Genomic DNA, 22,175 nt, shown 5'->3' with positions numbered 1-22,175 from the left:
TCCGGTTTTGCACTTGCCCTCGTGTCCAACACTTCATCTTGGCAAAGCAATGAAACTAAACATGCACGGCATCCAACGTCAGCGGCCAATGATACCTTAGAAGATTAGTACCCAGGGCAGCGAGCAGACCCAAGCAACGGTCAAGTACGGTTCCTGCAGTAGGGGCCGTGGCGCGCTTACGACGCTCTGCAGTTGGTTGGGCCAGTGCATGGCATAGAAGCTTGTTGTCTGTCAGCGTATCGCCCTACGTTTTCCCTTCCCGGTACCAACTAGTCCGGACAAAGACCCTTGAGGACCAACATGCACGCCACGAGGTCGGTCTTCGGTTGAGTCGTTCCCCACTGGGACATAACAAAGTCCTGTGTAGGGTTTGGGTGAGATCCGTTTCGGAAGTGTCATGACTCGCAAGAGCGTCGTCACTGCGGGATGGATGCCTGACGGGACGCGTGCTCGTTTCCTGTACCCCTGTCAATCTCGGAGTGGAGGCCGACGCACTACCGACCCCACCTATTCATCCCAAAGCATGCAGCCTCAGAGTCAAATCTTGCGAACACAACTCTATTGTTCATGTTATTGAATCGTTCCCCGTTTCATCGCATACGCTAACGGATATGTACTGTGCTTCATTCCGAATCAGGGTAAATCCTTGCGCCTCGAGTACTTCACTAACAGGTTACAGACGATCTAGTTTCTACTAAGATTTTCATTGTGATCGCTACACAACCTAGACACTAGTTTTCACAAGACATTCCCACTTCAATTTGTCTGATATGGATGTATCTTTCCTCTCTGCTGAGAGTCGAGCTGAAAGAGGATGTACGAACTGATAAGGATCCACGAAAGACGCGTACGCATGCGGAGTCGCCGTAAGCCTCATATCCACAGCCTCGTACAAAGCCATTGGCAGCAATTCTCACGATAGTCCAACCTGAGAATTGAGCCGACCGGTGCTCGATTCACGACCGACGGGCGCTACCGTCCCGCTGGTTCAAGCACCTTAGTGCGCTCGCTCTTGAGCACGTGCATCGTATGTTTCTAAACGTGGTCCACACAAGGATAGTGCTCCTTGACTTTCAAGCGTTCTTCCGCAGGCGGCGAGTCTTACTCAGATTTGGCTGATCAGCACTGGGATTACGCGGTCGATATTCTGTGCAGATGCTGTTCGCTTCGGTCTTCTGATCGGTCTTGTCGGAGGTACACCATCAATAAGCGCCTGATCCGCAAATTGCGCTTTATTCATGCTTCATCCGTGCACTGCGCGCTGAATAGGCCTTGCACCATTTGAGCCTCATCTTGTACTTTTCTAGGCAAGTAACGTAGAGATACGAGGTCATTTCACGCGACCTTGTGCCTATAATGATGCTACAGTAAGGTCCCCACATGTCACAGCGGCTCGAGTAAGTCCTCAAACAGACTGTCCACCTCACCGTAGCTAAACGCTCTTGGCTATTTCCAGCAGGCAGGATTCAAGTCGGTTCCTGGTGGCTTATTGTTTCATGCACTCACAGCGGGGTGGTTCTCGAAACGGATCTTCTGACATATTCCTGCATGCGGACTTCACACCTTGGCGATGTTGTGATGGTCTGTCGTACATCTCAACTACGGACAATGGCAACGCTAACGTACTGGCGGTATTGCTTACGACTGCTTGCAGTATCACACGAGAGCTGTGTTCCAACTAGGACAGGTAAGGACTTGTCACGTTCGGATTCATTGTCACCGAGTAACAGCCCACTTGGAATATATATACTCTTCAACAATGTACTTGTTCTATCATCAAATTAGCACAGGGCTCCCATTCACTGAGCTTTGACCGCTGTTTCATTCGATCGTTTCTGTGTTCTACCTCAGTCATTCATTGGTCATTTTCACTATGGCACTCCTTCGAACACTCGTTTCGCTGATTGCGGCGGCTTCTGCTATGCCAGCTCCACAAACAAGTTCTTCTCTTTCTTCCCGCGCAGTCTGCGATGGTAACACTGCTTCTGACCGAAGTGTCTGGTGTGATTACAGCATCGACACCAATTGGTACGATGAGGCTCCCGACACCGGCGTCACTGTCGAGGTAGGCATGCTCCAATCACCGTCATTCTCCTGGATCTCGACTAATCAGTCTAGTACTGGTTTGACGTTCAAAATGTCACTGCGGCTCCAGACGGTGTTGAGCGGATGGTTCTGGCTGTCAATGGCTCTGTCCCGGGCCCTTTAATTGAAGCGAACTGGGGAGACACTGTCAAGATACATGTGACGAACAGCATGACATCCAACGGCACTGGCATTCACTGGCACGGTATCCGCCAGAACCACACTAACCAGGAAGATGGAGTCCCTTCCATTACCCAGTGTCCCATCGCTGTAAGGAATCTTGCCCGTTGTGCTGGCCATCATCACTGACTGATAATCCAGCCCGGCGAATCTTACACCTACACCTGGAAAGCCACTCAGTACGGGACATCGTGGTATCACTCTCATTACAGTTTGCAAGCTTGGAATGGCGTATTCGGTCCTATGGTCATTCATGGTCCTGCGACAGCAAACTACGACGAGGAGCTTGAGCCCATTGTGCTCAGCGACTGGACTCACCAGACTTGCGACGAGCTCTACAGCTACGCACAGACTGTTGGCCCGCCTGAGCTCCAAAATGGACTCATCAACGGTCTCAACACCTTCGAAGACGGTGGCTCGCGATACGAAACCAGCTTCGACTCGGGCAAGAGCTACCTCATCCGCATCGTCAACACCGCGATCGACACTCACTACAAGTTCGCCATTGATGGACATTCCTTCCAAGTCGTTGCTATGGACTTCGTCCCCATCGTTCCCTACGAGACCACCTACCTAGACATTGGCATGGGTAAGTCCTCCTCGCTACCTCCGCTTTCTCAATCACTCACATAACGCAGGCCAACGCTACGACATCATCGTCAACGCGGACCAAGAAACTGCCGACTACTGGATGCGCGCGGTCCCACAATCGTCGTGCTCCTCCAACGCCAACAGTGCCGACATCCGCGCCATCGTCCGCTACTCGGCGTCTTCAACCTCCGACCCGACCTCCACCGCCGACTCCAACCTCTCCAATGCCGACTGCAACGATGAGCTCCTCTCCAATCTCGTGCCCTACCTCTCGCAAACTGTTGTCGATCCTCGGCAAGATGAGGACCTCGGGGTCAGTATCAGCCAGACAGGCAACCTGTTCAAGTGGCAGATTGGACTCAACAGCATGCTTGTGGAGTGGGCGAACCCGAGCTTGCTGCAAATCTCCGAGGGCAACGCGACGTTCGAGTCGCAGGAGAACGTTTATCAACTGACGAACGCTAATGAATGGGTGTACTTTGTAATCGAGACGCAGTTGGCGGTGCCGCACCCGATTCATTTGCACGGGCATGACTTTTTCGTTCTAGCTGCGGAGGAAGATGCTACCTACGACGACTCGGTCACTCTCAATCTGAACAACCCACCAAGGCGAGATGTCGCCAATCTGCCATCGGCAGGATACCTCGTCATCGCCTTTTTGACGGATAACCCTGGAGCGTGGTTGGTAAGTTGAGCCTCTTTTAGAACCAGAGAAACAACAGCTAATCATTTGTGAATAGATGCACTGCCACATCGGATGGCACACCTCTGAAGGTCTTGCGCTGCAGTTCGTTGAGCGCGAATCTGAGATCCCTGATCTCCTTTCTACCTCTGTCCTGCAGGACACGTGCGCGGCGTGGAATGACTGGGCCGGCACCGTGGGCATTGAGGAGGAGGATTCGGGCGTGTAATTGCCCATCGCACATGCGAGTGAGCAAGAGGGAGAAGTTTGAGTTCGGAGTTCTCACCGAGCGGTGCCAAGCGTACACATGTGTGACTACGCATGGACGTCACGGTGGTGAGGCTGGATAGGGAAGACAGCCGGGGCTGTGGCAGTCGAATACGGTCGCGAGTACGGCACCACACCGTGGGATGAGACCCTGGAGTGCAAGGCCTTGCAGCATGTTTCGTTATGGGTTAGGATTGTTCCTGACCAGGGGTTTAGAATTGTTTCTTACAGGGATGCTGGGGGTGTTTCATGCGATCCCCTACGGCTCCCGTTGACGCGTAACGGCCTTGCGTGCGCTAGTCGCGCAGGTACGGATCTCTTATGTCTTTAATGTGTATACTATAGTCTAGGGCTACGTACTTACCACCGAATTTTCTCCATCTATCATCGTATGGCATTGTGTTATTTATGTTGTCAAATGTGGTGGTGCGATTACGCAATCATTCTGCCAATTCACCTGCGCATCTACTATATCTTTTAAGTCTTGACAATAGATGTACAATGATGGAATTTGAAGCAAAGTACGACAAGCCTTGTAACATGCTTGCTCTTTGCCGCAAGCCATGACACGAGAGTGTCCAAAGCAACCTCGGAAGTCCGCAAATCATCCCTGCCTCTCCACGCGGCTCTCCCGCCATTGTGGTCGCCATCACAATCAATATGCCGAATATCACTTTATTCCGTAGGGCATGCCTGTAGCACCATATCGCCATTATATGACCGACATCATGTCTCCCACGGGGCCTTCCCGCCGTTGCGGCCACTATCACATTCCCTCGCACGATATACCGGATATTGATTCAGTCAAGAGTCATGTCTATATACCGAGCCGTTCGCAATGCAACCCTAGTCCATGCGCGATACAAAATCCCCGAATGGCGCTACTGGAGTCGATCACTTAGAGCAGGGCTATCCCAAGCGGAACTGTGCTCCGCTCCGCCCGTCTGCCCGTGCATCGCAGCATGTCATGACCGCAAGACCAAGCCTTCAAAGGCACCGTCCCGTAAACAAAAAATAAACGCTAAATGCATGTCCAGCCCCTGCACTTGACTCGAACCCGTGTCGACCGTAGAGAGCTTTCCCGCCAAATATGTTTGTTCGCTTTCAGTGGTGCTCAGTGACTGATATACTGAAACACAGCGCTGACGTCCTTCTCCACCGTCTCTTGTCTGAGCAACAAATCCTGTATCTTCCCCATCGGCCCCGCCTCCCCATCATTCACCATATGATTCCACGTATTCGTATCACCGTACAGCATAGCCGGCGCCTTGAGAACCTGCCGCCCATCTTCTTTCCTGCAGCGCTTGCACTTGAACGTATCGTGCGTGTCACTCGTAGTATCCGCCCGGTATAGGAACAGCTCGCGCAAGCTGTCGAGCGAGAAATGGCGCTCTACGTCTTCTGAAGCGTCGACGACGCAAGACGAGAGCGACTGTTTGTGCGACTGGCGCTGGAAGATTTTCTCTTCGATGGTACCCGTAGCGATGAAGCGGTAGACAAAACAATCTTTCTTCTGGCCGTCGCGCCACACGCGGGCGAGGGCTTGCTGGTCGGCAGCAGGGTTCCAGTCGGGGTCAAAGAGGACGAGTCGATTTGCGCCGATGAGATTGAGACCGCAGCCTCCGGCTTTGGAGGACAGGAGGAAAACGAATTCGGGGCCTTCCGGGTCGTTGAATTTGTCGACGAGCTTCTGACGCTTGGAGACGTTCATAGTGCCGTCGAGACGGAGGCAGCCATAGCCGCGGGAGCGGCAGAGGGCTGCGAAGACGTCGAGGGTTTGCGTGTAGTTTGAGATAAGGACGATTTTGTCGTTGGTGTTTGCGCGGATGGAAGCGAGCATGCGGTCGAGAACGAGCATCTTGCCGGAGTACCATACTTTAACCTCACGATCTCTGCCTCTTGCATCCTTGGGGACAAAGTCTTCGGGGAGGAATTCCTCGCAGCCTGGAAGATCGGTAGGTAGATCGAGTAAGTCGGGATGATTGCAAAGCTTCTTGAGCATACCGATCGCCTTGAGAGGCTGCGAGCCTTTGCCGCGAAGCAGAGATCGAATTTCTGGCGAGGCGATGAAGTGGTTGTACAAATCCTTCTGAAAAGGCGCCAAATTGCAAAAGACAACGTGTTCGTACTTGACTGGTAGATACTTCGAAAGGATGTCGTTCGTCCGCCGGATGATGAACTTGTTAACCAGATTAAGCAGCTCAGCGAGACGTTCGTCGCCCTTCTTGCGGTCGTCATCTGTAGCATCGGCGTCACGCCCGCGTAAGATTGGGTTCTCGAATTGCTTTTTAAACTCATTCCTGGTACCGAGGTAGTTCGGATTGGCAAAGTTGAGTAGAGCAAAATACTCCGACAGATCGTTTTGAATCGGCGTACCAGAAAGGATAACTCGTCTCTGTACGTTGAGTCCCGTGAGAGCTGTAAAGGTCTGACTCTCGCCATTCTTTAATCGATGGCCTTCGTCACACAGCAGGAGGCCGATGGGTGTTTGCGCAAGCTCCCCAACGTTGAGTCGCAGTGTTTCATAGGAGACAATCAAGACCGGCCGTACAACGGATCGACCTGATGCAATGCACCACTGCTTGATTTGTTGAATTAATTCCTCCTTTGATGCCTTGCCGTCGATAGCAAACGGCGTAATCGCATCCGGACCTAGCCACTTAACAAGCTCGTTCGCCCAATTTCGTACTAAACTGGACGGACAAGCTATCACACACTTCTGAATGGTAGACTTTCCAGCATCCGGCGCCTGCTTGAGTAGCGTCCACATCAGCGTGATGCACTGTAGCGTCTTTCCAAGACCCATCTCGTCTGCCATGATGCAACCGTTGGCTTTTGGGTCAATCATGCCCGTCACAGCGCGATATAGGAACTTTACACCTTCGATCTGATGTGGTCGAAGGACCTTCGCGAGACGTGGATCGATGACGACAGGTACTCTCGGCCTTTCATTATCAACTTTCTTCTTTAAACCTAGAATCTCTGCTAAGCTCTTGTGTACTAACGGTTCGTCCATGGAGTTCTTTTCTTCTTGACTGAGCTTAGGCTCTGCAACTTCCTTTGCTACTGGCTTGTCATCAATTGTGGGATCATACAACACAATGGCGAATTCTCCGCTAGGGTCGTGTAACGGGCGCGCTACAAAAACCGCGCCCTGCCGCATTCCCAGCAATGGCGCTGGACGAAACGCATTGTAGCCTCCAGTGTCTTTGTTCTTCAGCGGGACGATAAATTTCGCTCTGAAGGCAGTGTCTTTATCCCTTGGCTTGAACACCGGAAATCTGTTAACATCCCGAGTGGCAAGAGCGAGTCGGTCATCGTTTGAGTAAGGTTTGTCGCTCTCCTCATTTTCGCCATCTGCTCCTGCGTAGTTGACCTTCCGCCTTTTTCGCGCAGGCTTATCTGTTGTACGCGTCGAGGTAGCAGAGCCAGGGCACCTGAAGGGCTTATGTAGGCGGTCGGCTGATGCAGGCGTCCCGTGTAATCTTGGTCTCGCAGTCGGTGTGCCCAGTTCGCCGGTGGCGAGGGGTTTGGGACGGATCCTGCAAGTTTTAGTATGTATCGCACGATTGTGGATGGTGCGCCCCTACATTTTTTCGGACGGAGACGTAGAGTTGCGGAGTGAAGGTGGCGTGGACGCGTCGTTGTTTTCCAAGGCTCCCGCCACGACGCGCTGTCACGTGCGCATTAGGCCCAACCTCAGGAACGACGTGCGTCATCGTATGATCGGATGTTTACATACAAACACATGCATATCCGCAAGGCGGCTACTATTACAAGCTATTCAGGATGCAATCACATTGCAACGCAAAGGGACGCTCTTGCTACATACTGCATTTAAAGGAAAGCTTTGCCCACTACGACTGCCCGCTTCGCCAAGCCGCAACATAAATAGGTACGATGCATCACAATCGGGTGAAAGCGATATGGCCTTCTTGCGGCTTCAACCGTCGAGTGACCGAGGTTACTGTCTATTGCAACTCGTTGGTAGAACACAGTCCGCAAACCCAACAGCCCACAACAATTAACCCCCGTGTCAACGGAACGACAACTCACCTCACGCCCTTCTGCTCCTTGCACAGGAGTACGCATGTTTCGAGACCTTGGCATGTGGGCACCCCGCAATCATAACAGTGAGTCGCTGCCAGCCAGGAGCTTTCCACCTTGCTCGCTGAAGTAATCTAAACAAATACCTACAAGTGTACCGTGACACCCAAGCACGCCTAAATCCGCAAACAGATGCCTCTCCACCTCCGGGAGTAGACCAACGTGCCAGCATACATCCAGCTGCAGCAATGGTGGCAATGTATGCGCTCCCTCAAGTTTCTCAAATTGCTATAGCTAACACAGGCAAGCGCCAAGCGGAACTCGACGCAATCGCCGCTGCTCCGTTTGCCTGGGGAGATAAGAAATCTCATCTATGCATACTCCACCGGCCATTACATCATCTACCACACATCTGCAGGTCGCCTCATCGTCGGTCCTGCCGACCCATGGGACTGGCGCCACGCGTTCGTCGAGTTCCCAAGTGTTACGGGTCTCCTCAGCCTCACCCTCGTCTGCCGACAGACCTACTTGGAAGCCCGCCTGGACGTATTCACCAATAACACGTTCGACACGAAGAACTTCTTCTATTTCCGGCGCTGCGCAGACAGGTTGACCAAGGAGCAAAAGAACGCGATCACCACGACCACTTGTGACTTCGACTGCATGGGCAAGATTGGGTCCAACGTCTTCCCCTTGACTGGGACGATCGACTACACCGAGCACTTTCTAATCAAGCCGTATCTAGACGTGCTCCTCCGTTTCACCGGACTAAAGAGGGTAGTCATGGATAGCTCGAAAGTGAGACTCGAGGACGACAATTGGAAGCGGCTCACCCACCCGATGGAGAAATGCGCCATAAGTGGTGCCAGGAGGTTCTTCCAGAACAAGAATCTTGAGATTGAGTTTGTTCAGACATACCGACACTGATGGGATCACTTGCTGACCTCAGCACACACGAGCTTTATGTGCTCGTGCGCTTCACTGACAAATCATCGGCCAGGTTACCTCAGGACTCCGTTTGATGGAATCATTAGACTTGCAAAATTTCCCGAAGCTTAGCATCATCTGCGGTAGCCCTTCACACTTTGGTACCATCTTCTAGTTCGAATTTTACGACTGGAACTTGGCGGCGTCTTGAACTGGATTGCCTTTCTTCAGGCTCTTGATTACAGAGATGTCGCGGCTTCCGCCACCATTGATCATGGTTGTGAACTATAAATAAAGGTAGTACAAGATCTCGATTATCACATTACTGTTACGAGTATGCCTCAAACACCTTTCCTTCAACCTAATCTGATTGATGATATAGCATGTAATTAGGGTGTCAACCTCCTTGTGCCTGATATGTGAGCTTCTACCTCAGACACCTTGTGTGCCTTCCAGCGTAACCTCCTCAAAACCAACAGCAAGTACACATGAACACCCTGCAAGGTTCTACCAACATGATAGGATCATCTTCACCCACGCTGCTCGTCAATTGCGACTGAACCTGACTCCGTCGCCTTCCACTGGTGTCGCCACCGCATGTCTCTCGTCGAATCTTCGCAACTTCCCGTGGCATCGACGTATCGACCACTAGCACCCGATGATATGGCAATGGCCACCCCAATAACGATGCCGCTGAAGACGAAGACATATATGTCGACACATTGCCTATAGATGAGGCCAATGAAGAGCCTCACCATCATGAATTACCGACCGCCTTATCAGACAATTGCGCCGGTTCGACTCGCGCCGAATCAAGCATAGGTCCCGTGTAGAACATCGATAGTGTGATGCCGATGCCCACTCGCAAGCCAGAAGCACAACATCAACGCGCGGTCTCGGGTATTGAGAGCATTTTCGTTTTGAGGCCTGAGAGACTCCTCCATGTCCATGCAACCGAATCGACAGCCTTTCACTCATCCCGGCTGAAGTGTGAGGAAGTAATATCTTGCCCGGAACGGATATCTTTATACAACATCGAATTGGCGCTAGCTGAGACAGCCATAAAGTCGTCGACGGACAAATTGTGGAGGTCATGATCAACGAGGTAGACTTCTTCGCGAACCAGTACAAATTTGCTACCAGCAAAGCTGTGTGATAAGAGACCATAATGTCTTGTAGAGCCGAGTCTGCCAGGCAGAGCGAAGAACATCCGGTTTCGCATGTCTCGTTTTTGGGGAAACGTCCAGTCATCGCGTTCGAGCACAATGGTTTTGAGATTGACTTAGTAAGACGTCCTTTCGTTGTAGTCGATATACGAGAAAGTGCGCATACGAGTATACTTCCCACTCGCAAGCCCAAGCACGACATCGTCTTCCATTTTGTTGTCTTCGAGAGCGAGTCCACACATGGTGAAGGTGGGGTTGAAATTGTCGTCTCGAAGTCCAGCAACAGCTCTCCGTGAATGCCATCACTCGACGCTTTTAGTCGTCTCCTTCGAGAAGCGAAAGCCTGTGTGGGGAAGTATAAAATGAGGCCGAAGCAACTATTTACACCTGAGACATGACACTAGCGAACTCATGTTGATATTCAAGCGGCACAAAGAATTAGTGGAAGTCATCAGTTACCCCATGTGTCTTCATCGTGAGTGGCTTTACATCTGCTTTCCGCGAACATGTGGCTCAAGACGACACTGCTCTTGAACGCCAATGCTCTCTCGCTGGGAAGGACAAAGACCATAATCTGAATATCGATTTGTCTTTAAAGGAGGCGTCCTAGCATCGAAGCTCTCACGTTGAACTTTTGAAGAGCTGCAGATAAGACATCGGGTAAGTTTGTGAGGAATTCTGGCCGAAGTCCACGCATGGGTACGTATCGCGAAGCTTTCTGGACGCACAGGGGCGCTCATGTTCACGCACACCACTCTATTTTAGTGACTATAGAGTGCAATTGAGTGGAGTGGAAGCAACATCATGAAATGGGGAGCTCTTATGCTTGCTCATCATCAGGCTGCGACTATAAGTCCACAGGGACGAAGATTTACTCAGGCAGGTGCGAGGTTCGTCTAACCTATCTGTGCTAAATGGAAGGTCCTCCAATAGCTTAGCTATGTGCTCTGACAGTGGACCGAGCACATCACCGTGTAGTCGTGGAGTTTTGTTGTAACAGCATGGTCGGAGTTACGAACATGATAAGTTCTTGAGCGCTTTTCGACTGCGCGAATCCGCGCATGGGTGCCTCCAGACGCGAAGTTCAGAGCACCCAAGGGAAAGCACCAAGGGGTCTTCTTCATGTTCTTTTAGTAGCAGTCTTTGTCCAAGCACTAGGTGGCGTGACATGGTTGCGTTTTCAGTCGCTTCTATAACCTAGTCCGATGCACGAGCTCGTGGACTTGCTTTCACACCGAGATCAACCATATCCGCAGACTATATAGCTTCCACGTGGTCAGAAAACCTAGAGAATGCATTACTGCAGAGAATGCAATCGAGGAACAACATGAGTGTGTGTGTGCGTTGATTTTGAGCGCCAGACCCGGCAGATCCCATGAATCGATCCGCGAGAACTTTTGAAAGCGGCTTCACACATGAACAAGGCAGGCGTTTGTCTAGGGCCGGACGAAATCGCACCATGGGGGCTGGCTCGAAGCACTTTTAGAAGGCCTCTCTGGAGATTGCGGTGTAAAGAAGCAAGAGATCGATCAGGAATTGTCGGCTTTTTATATCGTATGGCTGTTGCTGACAGCCCGATACTGCACTACAGAGCGGTGGCGATTACCATTGTTTGCGTCACTAACGACAAGTTGACCGTTATCGGCCAGGTCACTGCGCAACGTAAGCTCAATCCCACCATGAAGAACAGGCAGCATCATGTCTCAGGATGTCTTTTCGTCCACGCGTCCAGACATTAAGGAACTTGCTCATGTTTTATAGAGTGCCATATCGCAAGTGCATGGTATTTCTCATCTAGTCCTTTTAATCCTGCAATAAGAATAGTGTGAGGAGCTCTTCTGCCGCAAATCCAGCTGCTTTTATACTCCAACAACGCGCTAATTGACTTGCACATTTTGCCAGGATTGTACCAAGATTTGGAAGTGATGATGAAGCTCATCATCACAGCACCTTTCTGCAACCCATGCCGACCTTGACTCCTTTTTGAGATCCAAAACAACACACAAGACGGACATAGTGCCAGAAATTCACTAGGAGAGAACCAGACATATCTCCAATGTCGAGGAGGCTCTAGAACGCAACAGAGGAACCCTCCATGAATCCATTATCACAGAGCCTTTAGTCCATGAATCCATTATCACAGAGATTTTAGTCCATGAATCCATTATCACAGAGATTTTAGTCCCCAGTGAAGAGGTGTGCAGCGTGAGGAGAGAAACCTGGTACCGAGGGCTGTCTATATAGACGTGAGCCTGGGTCCGTGTCACCTGTCGTGCAGCGCGTGATTATGATGACACACAGCAAACGATGGTGAGGGACTGCATCACTCAGTACTGGATCATGTGCCGAAAGCAATAGACGAGAGTATTCTTCGCTTCCGATTCCGAGCAGTCCGCACATTTGAAGACTGGCAGACATTCTAGAGACCACAGAACATAGCCCATGAAGTTTTTGTTCTTCAGATTTAGTCCCCTACTCCACAGCAGCGTGAGTGTGACAAAGGCAATCCTCTTCTGATAACGGGCTTTTATACAACATCTCTCGCTCTATTCACCAATTCACGATAATACTGTTCATCATTAGGGAAGCAACTTGACACCAAGCTATGGCGCTGAGCCTCTGAGTCCACTTAGACCGACCTCCAGCCATATAATGGCACATACTTGGTTCTTAGACTACCACAGAGCACCCCATCAAGGAACCGATTCCACGATTTTTAGTCCCCACCCCGACCAGTGAGGTGAGCAGGTGTGAAGGATAATCTCTTCCCACAGCGGGGTTTTATACTTCTCCCCGCGTTGAGGGCATCATTGCACTAAGATAGTGCTCATCACCAGGAAAACATCACATTGAAAGGTGTCTGAGCCAAGGCACGTTTGTCCCCCAAAGCGAACTCCGGACATGTGCTGAATACCGTCCACTTTTAGACCACCACACAGCACACCCCATCACGAGGTTGATGTCCAACTTTTATTCCCCCTCAGCACGAAGGTGAGTGAGTGTAAAGAGCGAGACCTCGCAACACTGTGCCTCCTTTTATCCTCACGATCGATACGCTAGCAACAATCACGAACTTATGATGATGCTACGGTTCATCATCACTACTCCGCTGCGAAACTAGGAAGACATGATGATTGGCTGTCGCCATTCTTTCCTTCCATAACAGAGCCAGCCATGCGTTTCGTTGATGTCTTTTTAGTCCACCAGCCCGCACACCGCATAATCGCTGGCTACGTTCGTTTTAGTCCACCCTTGGGGAGGTGAGCAAGTGTAAAGAGCTGACCTCGCGACAGTCGGCTCCTTTTATACCCACAAGTGCTGCGCTAGCATCGATACAGAAAGTGGTGATGATGCTATGCACCATCATCATGAGTAAATCGGCTACGGAGGTGGAAAGACATGAGCAGCAACTGCTGTTATTTCTTCCTCGCAGGACGCGCCCAGACATTCCTGGTGGCATCTTCGGTTTTTAGCGGAGAACAAAGCGCCCCATGTGACGAGTACGTGTTGCTTTTAGACCGCACACAAAATACAGAAGAAGTGTGAGGAAACTAGTAAGACGCCCTCACGAGGATTTATAGCCCGTCTCCGACCCTAATCACTATTCACAGTGACGGATATCACCATCACCGCTCGATGAATCACATGCCCTGGAGCGTCGTTACCAAGTCTATTCCCGCTAACCACAGAAACTGACTGATGCTATGCATGCCCGTCTGCTAATTCGACCGACCTGAAGAGACCCAGATTCCTTGTCTGCCAGAAACGCCCTCCGTTGAATCCTTCCATTTCGTTCATTTCATGTCATCCCAACATCCATCAGCGCCAATATATCTCTCGTGCACTTCACCCACATCCGTAAGCGTCTCCGGGGCCTCCTTCTACCTGCTATATCATCCCCTCCCGGACTTGCTACCGCGGATCAAAGGCCGAAATGAGAGAAGAGAGCGGGAATGCAACAGGCCATGCTGTACAATAGTAAATCAAAGGGGTCATGAAGAGTCAAATCATGATAAGGTAGGCATTAAGCAATGGAGTATGTCCGCTCCACTATGTCCGCCTCGAAATGGATTTAAGCTCATGAGAACTTGACATTGAATTCCCAGTTGCCTTCAGTAGCATTAGCATGGTACTCATATACTGGATGCAAAATCTTATCTTACCTAGCTTGAGGTTCTCAGCGGTGTCATTGAGAAGGATGACTCGCCGCTTAGTGCAGTATGACGTCTTGTCCATCATGTCGACCTTCAGCCCCTGGAGCTGGTCAACGGGCTTCTCAAACATCTCGCTTAGGTTCTCCACGGCCATTTCCAGATCTTTCTGATTGTCCTCGAATATCTCAGTGAGGTTGTTGCGAGCTAGGTAGTATGCGAAAGCGTAGGTCCACTTGAGGGTTTGTCGACATTGTTGCAAAGCTTGCGACGCCGTATCGAGGTACTGAACCTCAATCCACGACATGCCTGTTGTGTTTTGCAACTGTTGCATTTTCTTCTCCGTCTTGAGGTATATGTCCTTGTCCAGCTTCGCTGATTGTTCGTGGTTGGCGTATCGGTTGTAGTAGTGCAAGTACCGCTCAAGCGACATTCGGCTCTTGGCCTGAGCATCTCGCGCTTCTGAACCGCTCTTCTCCTCGAATCGGTTGCAGTTGTACCAGCTAGTACCGTGCTCAGACCATACCCCCATACACATCCAACAGAACTCATGACGGCACTTTCGGCAGGTCATGTGGTTGCAGCCACCGTTCTTTTCTATAGTCGAGTTGCATTTAGGGCATTCTTTTGTGTTTGCTGAGATCCAGTTAGCAGTCTCGGAGTCGTCTTCGCACTTCTTTAGCCACATCTTCACCAAAGCGCAAGGTGCGGGTTGGTGGTCGTTGAGCGAGCAGCCGAAGCAGAAGTCGTGAGAGCATTCGCAGTGGACGGTCGGTACGATCTGCATCAAGTCCTTATTCTTAACGCCGCACTCGACAGCGTACACGCAGTTCGGCGCTGGGCACCATCGCAGGTTGTCTTTGTCGTCAACGTACGTTCGTGTAAGCAATTCGTGATACCTGAGTAAGCTTGCGTCAGCGCCAAATCACAAGGTAAGTGTATCTACTTATGTGCTACCCGACATGGTGTATGAGAGGGTATGCACATGTAGAGCAAGGCACGGTGTCAACGTACCGATCTCTGAGTTCCTCTGCTACAAGCAGGTCTAAAGACTTCGAGTCCACTATTCGGTTGCACCCGTCCCCGGGGCATCTGATGCGGGCTGCCTCTCCCTCTTCTTTGATTTTGGTGTACAGGTATTGCCGATAGCATTCGACACAGAACCGGTGTCCGCATTTCATCGCAAATGTGTCCAGGCTCGGATCGTCCTCGCAGCAAATATCGCAAACGAAACCCGCGACCTTCGAGATCTTGGGTGGGTTATTCGCCGCAGTCTCTCCCAAGCCAGCGCTCTCAAGAATTTCCTCCTGGTTATCCATGTATCGGTCGATCAAGCGCTCCTTGTTCCATCGCAGGTGGCGTAGGAGGATCGCGGTCGCTTCGGGCGGCTGGCCGAGGATGCTTGACACCTCGTCGATCTGTCTGTCCTGCGAGCCTTGTATTTGTTGAGGGTCGAAAACTTTGAAATCCACCTCATAAGCCTGCTTTCGGGGGCCCATGTCCTTGTCCTGCGACTCGAAGCCCACGTCATCCTGGTCCATGTCGAAGTCGGAGTCTATAGTCATATGTCAGGTTCCCGCCACAACACAATCCTGAGGTATTCTTACCGTCCTCGAGACCAAGATCGCTATCCTGGTCATCCAAAAAGTCGTCCCCGCTCGCCTGCGAGCTGTTGAAGTCGTCATCGGAGTCCATGGCGGGTGAGGCTATCGTCGTAACAGGTGTGGCGGGCAGGTCGACTGCGGTATCGGGGGTATGTCTCTTGCTCGGTGGAGCAGCGGAAGGTGCGAGGTGGTCTGCTATATCGTCTGCCTTTCGCTTACGGGAAGCGGTTGAGGGCGGCGTGGTGATGTTCTGGGAGAGCCGATCCCGCCGCGATGACGAGACCAGCAGCTGCGAGCGAAAGGAACAGGGAAAAGAGAGTGGACTCAGGCTGAGTGGCGGCAGGCAGCACGAGATAGCAAAAGGCGAAGCAAATATGGGTGGATATTGGTCAGCTTTACACAGTCACAGGTCCAGGTCGGGTTGAGACATTGGTAACAGCAGGGCAGGCACGAGTCGGGATGCGGGCACAGGGGTCTAAGCCCAATTAGGCAACCACCGCCACCTTTCGTGAAGTCTTGCCGCAGTTGCCTGCGCTCGAGCTGAGTTTAAGCACCCGAGCCTCATTTCCAACATGGCCTGCTCGCGTGCAGCTGTACAGTACCTGGATTCGACACTCATAAGAACGGTACGTCAACCCACGGCTTGTAGAGACAGTAGAGACAAGCTCAAAAGCCCGGCCATTAACTCAGTCTCTTCAAGTTTAATAGCGATGGAAGAGCGTTACCAAAACCCAAGAAGCAGACCATAGGGTGTCTAGGACATGGATGCCTGGGCTTATCAGGCATGGCGTACTAGCGAAGGCAATGCTTCTACTATCTATCGCAGCATCAGAAGCCCACTTTTGCGGCTTCCTGTCTTGTTCACAGGCAGCAATACTTGTGAATCTGAAGCTGACATGTGTGAACGGCGCCATTCAGTGAAACACCGACTCATGCCGCTCTTTCATAGATCGTAATGTTGATTGTCTGTGTCTTCACCGTGGTATATAACTACTCCGAGTCTTCATCATCCTCATCCTCATCCTCATCGTCTTCGTCGCTCTCCTCTTCTGAAGATTGGTTCAGGTAATCAATCAACTGCTGCGTCTTAGCCTTCACCTTCTTCAACTCTTCAGTCTCTACCGATTTCGCATCCCCCCACCATTGCAGAACGCCGTCGTCCTCAATACTATCCAACTCGATTAACTTAGTTGCTGCACTCAGCAGTATGGCATCGCCGTTATCTCGGTGTGCAAGGTCTGTTTGTAAGAGCAGCATGAAATCGACTTGGTCGACTTTACTTGAACTGGCTTTATCGAAAATCGAACGGTCAACCTAAAGTAAAGATAAAAGGTAAGCATATGCCCGAACGTTAATCGGTAGGATTACTCACCAAGTCTTTGTGCTGCGAAAACACCTGCGCCACAGCCTCCCGTATGCTGGTGCCAGACTTGACAAGCGATGTGATGTGTTTAACGAAAGCCACGACAACGGCGCGACGGACTTGGTGGTCTGAGGCGTTCGTACTCATACGCAGTGCCGTCAATTCTAGTTGGATGTTTGCTGATTCGTGACCCTGTTCGAGCGAATCGTAGATGCTAGCCGAAGCATCATGATCGAAATTGGCGGCGTGCTGGCTGTCCTGAGAGCCGACAGAGCGGAAACTACTTGCAGCGGAGCGGTCGTGTCGGATCTCAAAGTCGACGTCGTCTTCGGACTCCGAGTTGAGCGTAGATATCGACTCAAGGGATAGGTTTGCGAGGTTGTACATAGAATTAGCAGCGATGAGTCCGTCTACAATCTCATCTTCGTCTTCCTCATCCGAGTCTTGAAATTCAAATCCAACGCCACCCGCGCCAACAATAGTCGCATCCGTGCTCTTATCAAAAGTCGGTTCGTCTAAATCCCGTCTCCTACTTGCTTTGGTAATTCTGTGTTCACCCCGAATCGTAGTACCCTCGCCAATGGTCACTCCATACGAGATGAGAGCTCCAGAATCGATGGTGCACCTCCTTCCTATCGAAGCTTCATCCGCGATAATGCATTTCTTGATAGTTGAGCCATCCCCAATGCTTGCGTAATCCCATAGATAAGCACCGTCAACGTTCACGCCTTTGCCAATGATGCAATGTCTCCCTATGATGCTGTTCTTGATTACGCTGCCATCTCCGATGCTGGTGCCACGCCCAATGACTGTCTTCGGAAGGATTACGCAATCACGTGCTAATATAACGCCCTCCTCTTTGTAGATGTTTCCCTTTTGTAACCGGTATGACTGGCCCTGCACGAGGTTGCTGTCAGGACATAGCGGGTATGCCCATCGCGACACTATGTCTCTGCTCACAGAGTCGTATGCGTGCAAATTTCTAACTCGTGCAGCATAGTGGTCCGAAACGATGTGCGTGTGGAACGTCTTGCCGTTCAACTCGTAGTCCTTCAGTACGCTATGCAGGAAACCCTTCCTCGGCGCTTGGAAGTCGAAATTATCGCTCCAAAGTGCGAGCACGTCCGGTGTGCAAATGTCAATGCCACAGTCGATAAGGTCCTGCCGGATGTCGATTTCCTGGTGGTCTGAGAGGAGCTCAGGATCAATAGAGAGGAAATGTGTCTGATCTTTGTTCGGCATCTGCTCGAAGTGGAGGCATCTATCATTGGTGGGATCCAGGACGAATACCGGGCTCGTTCCTTGCGCTTTTGTCCTGTGTATGGTTCCAGCCTCCCGTAGCACCATGGTCATAATCGCGTTCTTATCCTTCGCGCGTCTCGCTCTGTGCGCAGCGAGGGCCGTCTCTAGCGGCAGGTTGCTGACCACATCTCCGTATACCATGAGGAAATCGCCCACTAGCAGACCGCGTGTGTCCAAGTCGCGCATCGCATCGCCGATGGAGTGGGAGGACGACTGGATAAGCTCCAGTTTGGAGAAGGGCGAGGACCGTGACGACCATTTCGACTTCTTCACGTAATCCTCAACGAGGTCTCTGTGGGCGCCGCAGTATACAAAGACCTCTTCAACACCGGCATTTGCGAGGAACTCGAAGGTGTATTCGATGAGCGGGGTATTCGCGAGGGGTAGGAGGCACTGGCAGCTGTTAACAATGTGCCGCGCGCACAAGGTTGCATACTGACGCGTGGGCGCTCGAGCGTGAACGGGCTGAAGCGCGTTTCGAATGGGTCGGCGAGTATCTAGAAAGTGAGCATGCATAGCTTCCACGAGCAAGCATAGATAGCTCTTACCACCGCCTGCAGCGGATCCTCGCGCTCCTCCTCGCCAGGTCTGGCTTTGTCAGCCGACTGGCCCTTCTTGCCTTTGGGTGGCATGCTGTGCGGTCCAAGGTGTGCGTTGGTGGGGCGGTTGCTGCGAGTTTCTGGTGGGATGTATCGCGAGGCCAAATTTGGCGATGACTCAGGAACGCCCACGGAAAGCCGCACCAAACGCTGTGCGTCACAGAATTCCAGAAAACGGATTAAGGTTAAGGTGGGGCTTGTGGGCTTGCCGCAGGGGCCTTGCTTGGGTCACTGTGGAAGACGTCCTTCCTGGCTTTCACGTGTGGCGATAGAGGTCTAGAACTCATGGTCTGTTTGACCCTGGACGACCAAGCTGATGCTTGTTGCAACGACACCTCAACGGCTCAGCAGTAATGATAAAAGAAACATACGAGAAAGAGCCTGTTGTCCCATTCTAGTTGATGCACATGTTACAACATCTGCACATCGTGCTTGCCTTTCACTGACCGTGGCCTTGCGTCTGTGCGTTACCAAATACGGTACGAGAAAAGCATGCGAACTGACGAACGCTGGTTGAGACCAGCTTGTACACAGCGTCTACGATGTCAAGTTGATGGGAATAAAGATAAGCGTACGCAATGCATGCTATCAAATGCTACAAATTGCGCTACAGTCATGAATACTTCCAGCTGCTCAGGCCGTATGCTTCGGGTAAACCGTGCACGCCCCATCCCCACAAACGCCCTCTCTCACCTCCCGTCTATCATGGGAGTAGGCTACTTTCTGGCTTAGCCCACAGTTCTTCTACCAGAGGAAATCATCTCAACGAGGGGACAGAACGGAAAACAAAAATGTGATCGGCATAGCAGCCGTGGTATCCCACACCAACGAACATCTCTAAATCATCTCCGATCGAAGAGAAACCAAACGTCGTGTTCACCGGCGCATTGGTGCTTATTGTGGCAACCGCGCTGCGGGACTTTGAAATGTGAATGAAATAGCCGCCCTGAACGCCTTGTGATTGCTTCAGCGCGGCCGTTGCATTGGATTCATGGGCTGCGGCTGTAACGGAGCATTGGCATACATTTGCTGTCGTTTTGCCGGATTGTTCATATTTTCACCCCCGGATATGTCTGAAATCTGTCTTCTGTGTCCAGCCTGCTGTTGTGGGTGGCCAGGCATCGGCATTTGGGGAGACGTGTTATAAGGGTTGCCGTGTGGCATCCCCGGTACTCCTTGCACAGCGTAGGCTGCAGGGTTTGCGTGCACCGCGTTCAAGTACTCTTCCGACATGCCGGTCGCGGCCACGGGAGAGACTCCGGGGACGGGTGCTGGCGAGTTCCAGGTGGCAGTCGCAGGGGATTTGGCCGGAGACTCCTCCTCTTTCAATACCTGTCGTGTCGAAGCTAAAGGCTGAGGCGCTACCATGCCACCGTCCATGTGCGAAAGAGGTTTCTTCAAATGCGCAAGATGCTTTTCCAACATGTGTAGTAGACCCTCCTTGGTGAATGGCTTTGGAAGAACATCGTTCATGCCTGGGAGTGTTAGTACAAATACCAAAAGCAGTTACTCAATGCAGACATACCATGTTGGAAATACATAGAGATGTCGTCACTTCGAATGTTTGAAGTCATGGCGATGATGGGTGTGTTGTCGAATTGCCGGATTAGATGGCATGCGGAAACACCATCTAGGTTGGGCATTATTATATCCATAAGCACCAAATCATACTTTGATCCGGCATTCATCTTGTTCACTGCTTCCAACCCGTCGAGCGCGCTGTCGATGGAGCAATGGAATGCGTACAAGAATTTGCTGCCGATGCGACGACAAGTTGGATCATCTTCGACAAGTAAAATCTGGGGCTGGCGCACCCATCCTGGATCAACTTGAGCACTCTTCTTCCGAGTTTCCTGGAACTGCGGGTTGCTTGGATCGGCTGCTTTGGGCGGCATGCTGTAGGGAATGTTGTTGATGTGTTCGCTATACATGGGGTCAATTCCGTTCGTTTGCCCAACCGGGTACACCAGATTGTCGATATCACCGAGTCGCATCGAGTTGGTAGAGCTGCCGGCTGACGGGGGCCCTCGACTGGCGGGTCTCACACTTCGAATGAGGTCAGGTGGGGGCGTTGTGAGTGTTCCATTCATCCGCATCGTGATTTCGTTCATGTGTTCCAGGTTTCTAGGGTTCAGCATAACATCCGCATTGGTTTCGCTCAACAGTTTAGAAGCGTGCTGCAGAGGTGAAGCAGGAATGTCATCCTCGGCAGACTGGTTTTGCGCACCATCCACGTTCCCATTCTGCGTTTGGTTCCCATTCGAGGGAAAGGGGTTCGCGACTCTACTGTCGCGCCGCCGTTGGGCGTCGACGTTGTGCAGGAAGGTCATGACATTTTGCATCACATGCTCATGGTTGACAACCGTCTTTTGCAGTCCGATGACCTCTTGAAGCAGCATGGAATGGTGGATGCTGAGCTCGTTGTAGCGACTTTCGAGTGCGTGCAGCTGTGCCTGCGTTGCGACCAACTGGTTGCTCATCATGTCCATCTGTTGCGCGGGAATGATCATCTCTTCGCTGGGCTGGTTTGTTTTGCGCGGCGCAGGCGCTTTCCGACGAATGTTGTCCAGCGCATCCTTGTTGTTCATCTTGAAGTCCGGATGCTTGAATTCCCATGCCTAGCAATCGTCAGTCGTGCTTGCCCAGAACGTGCACGAACACTCCTAGAAGGAGCGCTCCGGTGTTGACCTTACCCCAGGCCCGTACGGCGACTGACCATTTTCTTCATTGTTGTGGCGCACTTTGTGGAAGTCGTACTTGTTCAATTGGCGCACGAAACTGGCGAAATTGCTGTGCTTGAAGTGCTTCGGCAGGATGTGCTTCGTGAATTTCTCGTTCTGGTCGTCCGTCAGCGTCCCGCGTGCGAACCATAGTAGGTGCCACGACGTACCTCCAGCACCACAAAGCTGTCTCCGTCGTTTCCCCATCGTACAACGTTCTCGTCGGTCGGGTTTTCGAGCATTCTATCGCGCGCATCAGCAATTGAGGCCTTCTACATCGGACACTGCATCTCGACGTACTTGTACAGCTTGCGAACCTGGCATCACAATTAGCTTCTATCCAGACACGATTGCGGTTCCTGACATACGAAGTCGCTGCTGCTCGAGCCTTGCGACTGGCTCTCCATGGCTGCTAAGGGCTCTCTCGACACTTCGCTAGCGCGCTATCCAGACAAGCAGCTCAACGTCTCTTCCCAAGTACCAAGCTAGAG

General features: G+C 51.6%; 6 protein-coding genes across 6 annotated transcripts; 2 read left to right on the top strand and 4 right to left on the bottom strand.

Moving 5' to 3' along the window:
- Positions 1–1,873: 1,873 nt before the first annotated feature.
- Positions 1,874–3,767, top strand: N0V89_011080 (uncharacterized protein; the record flags this gene model as incomplete). Its single annotated transcript, XM_056219815.1, has 5 exons — positions 1,874–2,065; positions 2,119–2,355; positions 2,407–2,854; positions 2,904–3,541; positions 3,597–3,767. 5 exons carry the CDS (start codon positions 1,874–1,876, stop codon positions 3,765–3,767), a joined length of 1,686 nt encoding a protein of 561 aa, XP_056066942.1.
- A 1,152-nt stretch (positions 3,768–4,919) lies between these two features.
- RAD54 (DNA-dependent ATPase protein rad54) lies at positions 4,920–7,642 on the bottom strand (the record flags this gene model as incomplete). Its single annotated transcript, XM_056219814.1, has 2 exons — positions 4,920–7,347; positions 7,638–7,642. 2 exons carry the CDS (start codon positions 7,640–7,642, stop codon positions 4,920–4,922), a joined length of 2,433 nt encoding a protein of 810 aa, XP_056066941.1.
- Positions 7,643–8,100: 458 nt separating this feature from the next.
- N0V89_011078 (uncharacterized protein) lies at positions 8,101–8,779 on the top strand (the record flags this gene model as incomplete). Its single annotated transcript, XM_056219813.1, has 2 exons — positions 8,101–8,111; positions 8,161–8,779. The coding sequence occupies 2 exons, from the start codon at positions 8,101–8,103 to the stop codon at positions 8,777–8,779; spliced, it is 630 nt and encodes a 209-aa protein (XP_056066940.1).
- Positions 8,780–14,023: 5,244 nt separating this feature from the next.
- Positions 14,024–15,791, bottom strand: N0V89_011077 (uncharacterized protein; the record flags this gene model as incomplete). Its single annotated transcript, XM_056219812.1, has 4 exons — positions 14,024–14,055; positions 14,109–14,995; positions 15,111–15,651; positions 15,704–15,791. The coding sequence occupies 4 exons, from the start codon at positions 15,789–15,791 to the stop codon at positions 14,024–14,026; spliced, it is 1,548 nt and encodes a 515-aa protein (XP_056066939.1).
- Positions 15,792–16,690: 899 nt separating this feature from the next.
- On the bottom strand, positions 16,691–18,997 carry GCD6 (translation initiation factor eIF-2B epsilon subunit, GEF; the record flags this gene model as incomplete). The annotated part of the gene is made up of 4 exons (XM_056219811.1): positions 16,691–17,014; positions 17,073–18,758; positions 18,806–18,862; positions 18,914–18,997. 4 exons carry the CDS (start codon positions 18,995–18,997, stop codon positions 16,691–16,693), a joined length of 2,151 nt encoding a protein of 716 aa, XP_056066938.1.
- A 933-nt stretch (positions 18,998–19,930) lies between these two features.
- SKN7 (kinase-regulated stress-responsive transcription factor skn7) lies at positions 19,931–22,091 on the bottom strand (the record flags this gene model as incomplete). Its single annotated transcript, XM_056219810.1, has 6 exons — positions 19,931–20,439; positions 20,490–21,582; positions 21,658–21,801; positions 21,855–21,927; positions 21,985–22,001; positions 22,053–22,091. The coding sequence occupies 6 exons, from the start codon at positions 22,089–22,091 to the stop codon at positions 19,931–19,933; spliced, it is 1,875 nt and encodes a 624-aa protein (XP_056066937.1).
- Positions 22,092–22,175: the final 84 nt, after the last annotated feature.

This window comes from Didymosphaeria variabile (assembly GCF_027946475.1).
Source record: "Didymosphaeria variabile strain IMI 356815 chromosome Unknown scaffold_8, whole genome shotgun sequence".
NCBI classification, from domain to species: domain Eukaryota; kingdom Fungi; phylum Ascomycota; class Dothideomycetes; order Pleosporales; family Didymosphaeriaceae; genus Didymosphaeria; species Didymosphaeria variabile.
The sequence above is the reverse complement of the archived record's forward strand: the minus strand, read 5'-3'. Positions and strand labels throughout refer to the sequence as shown.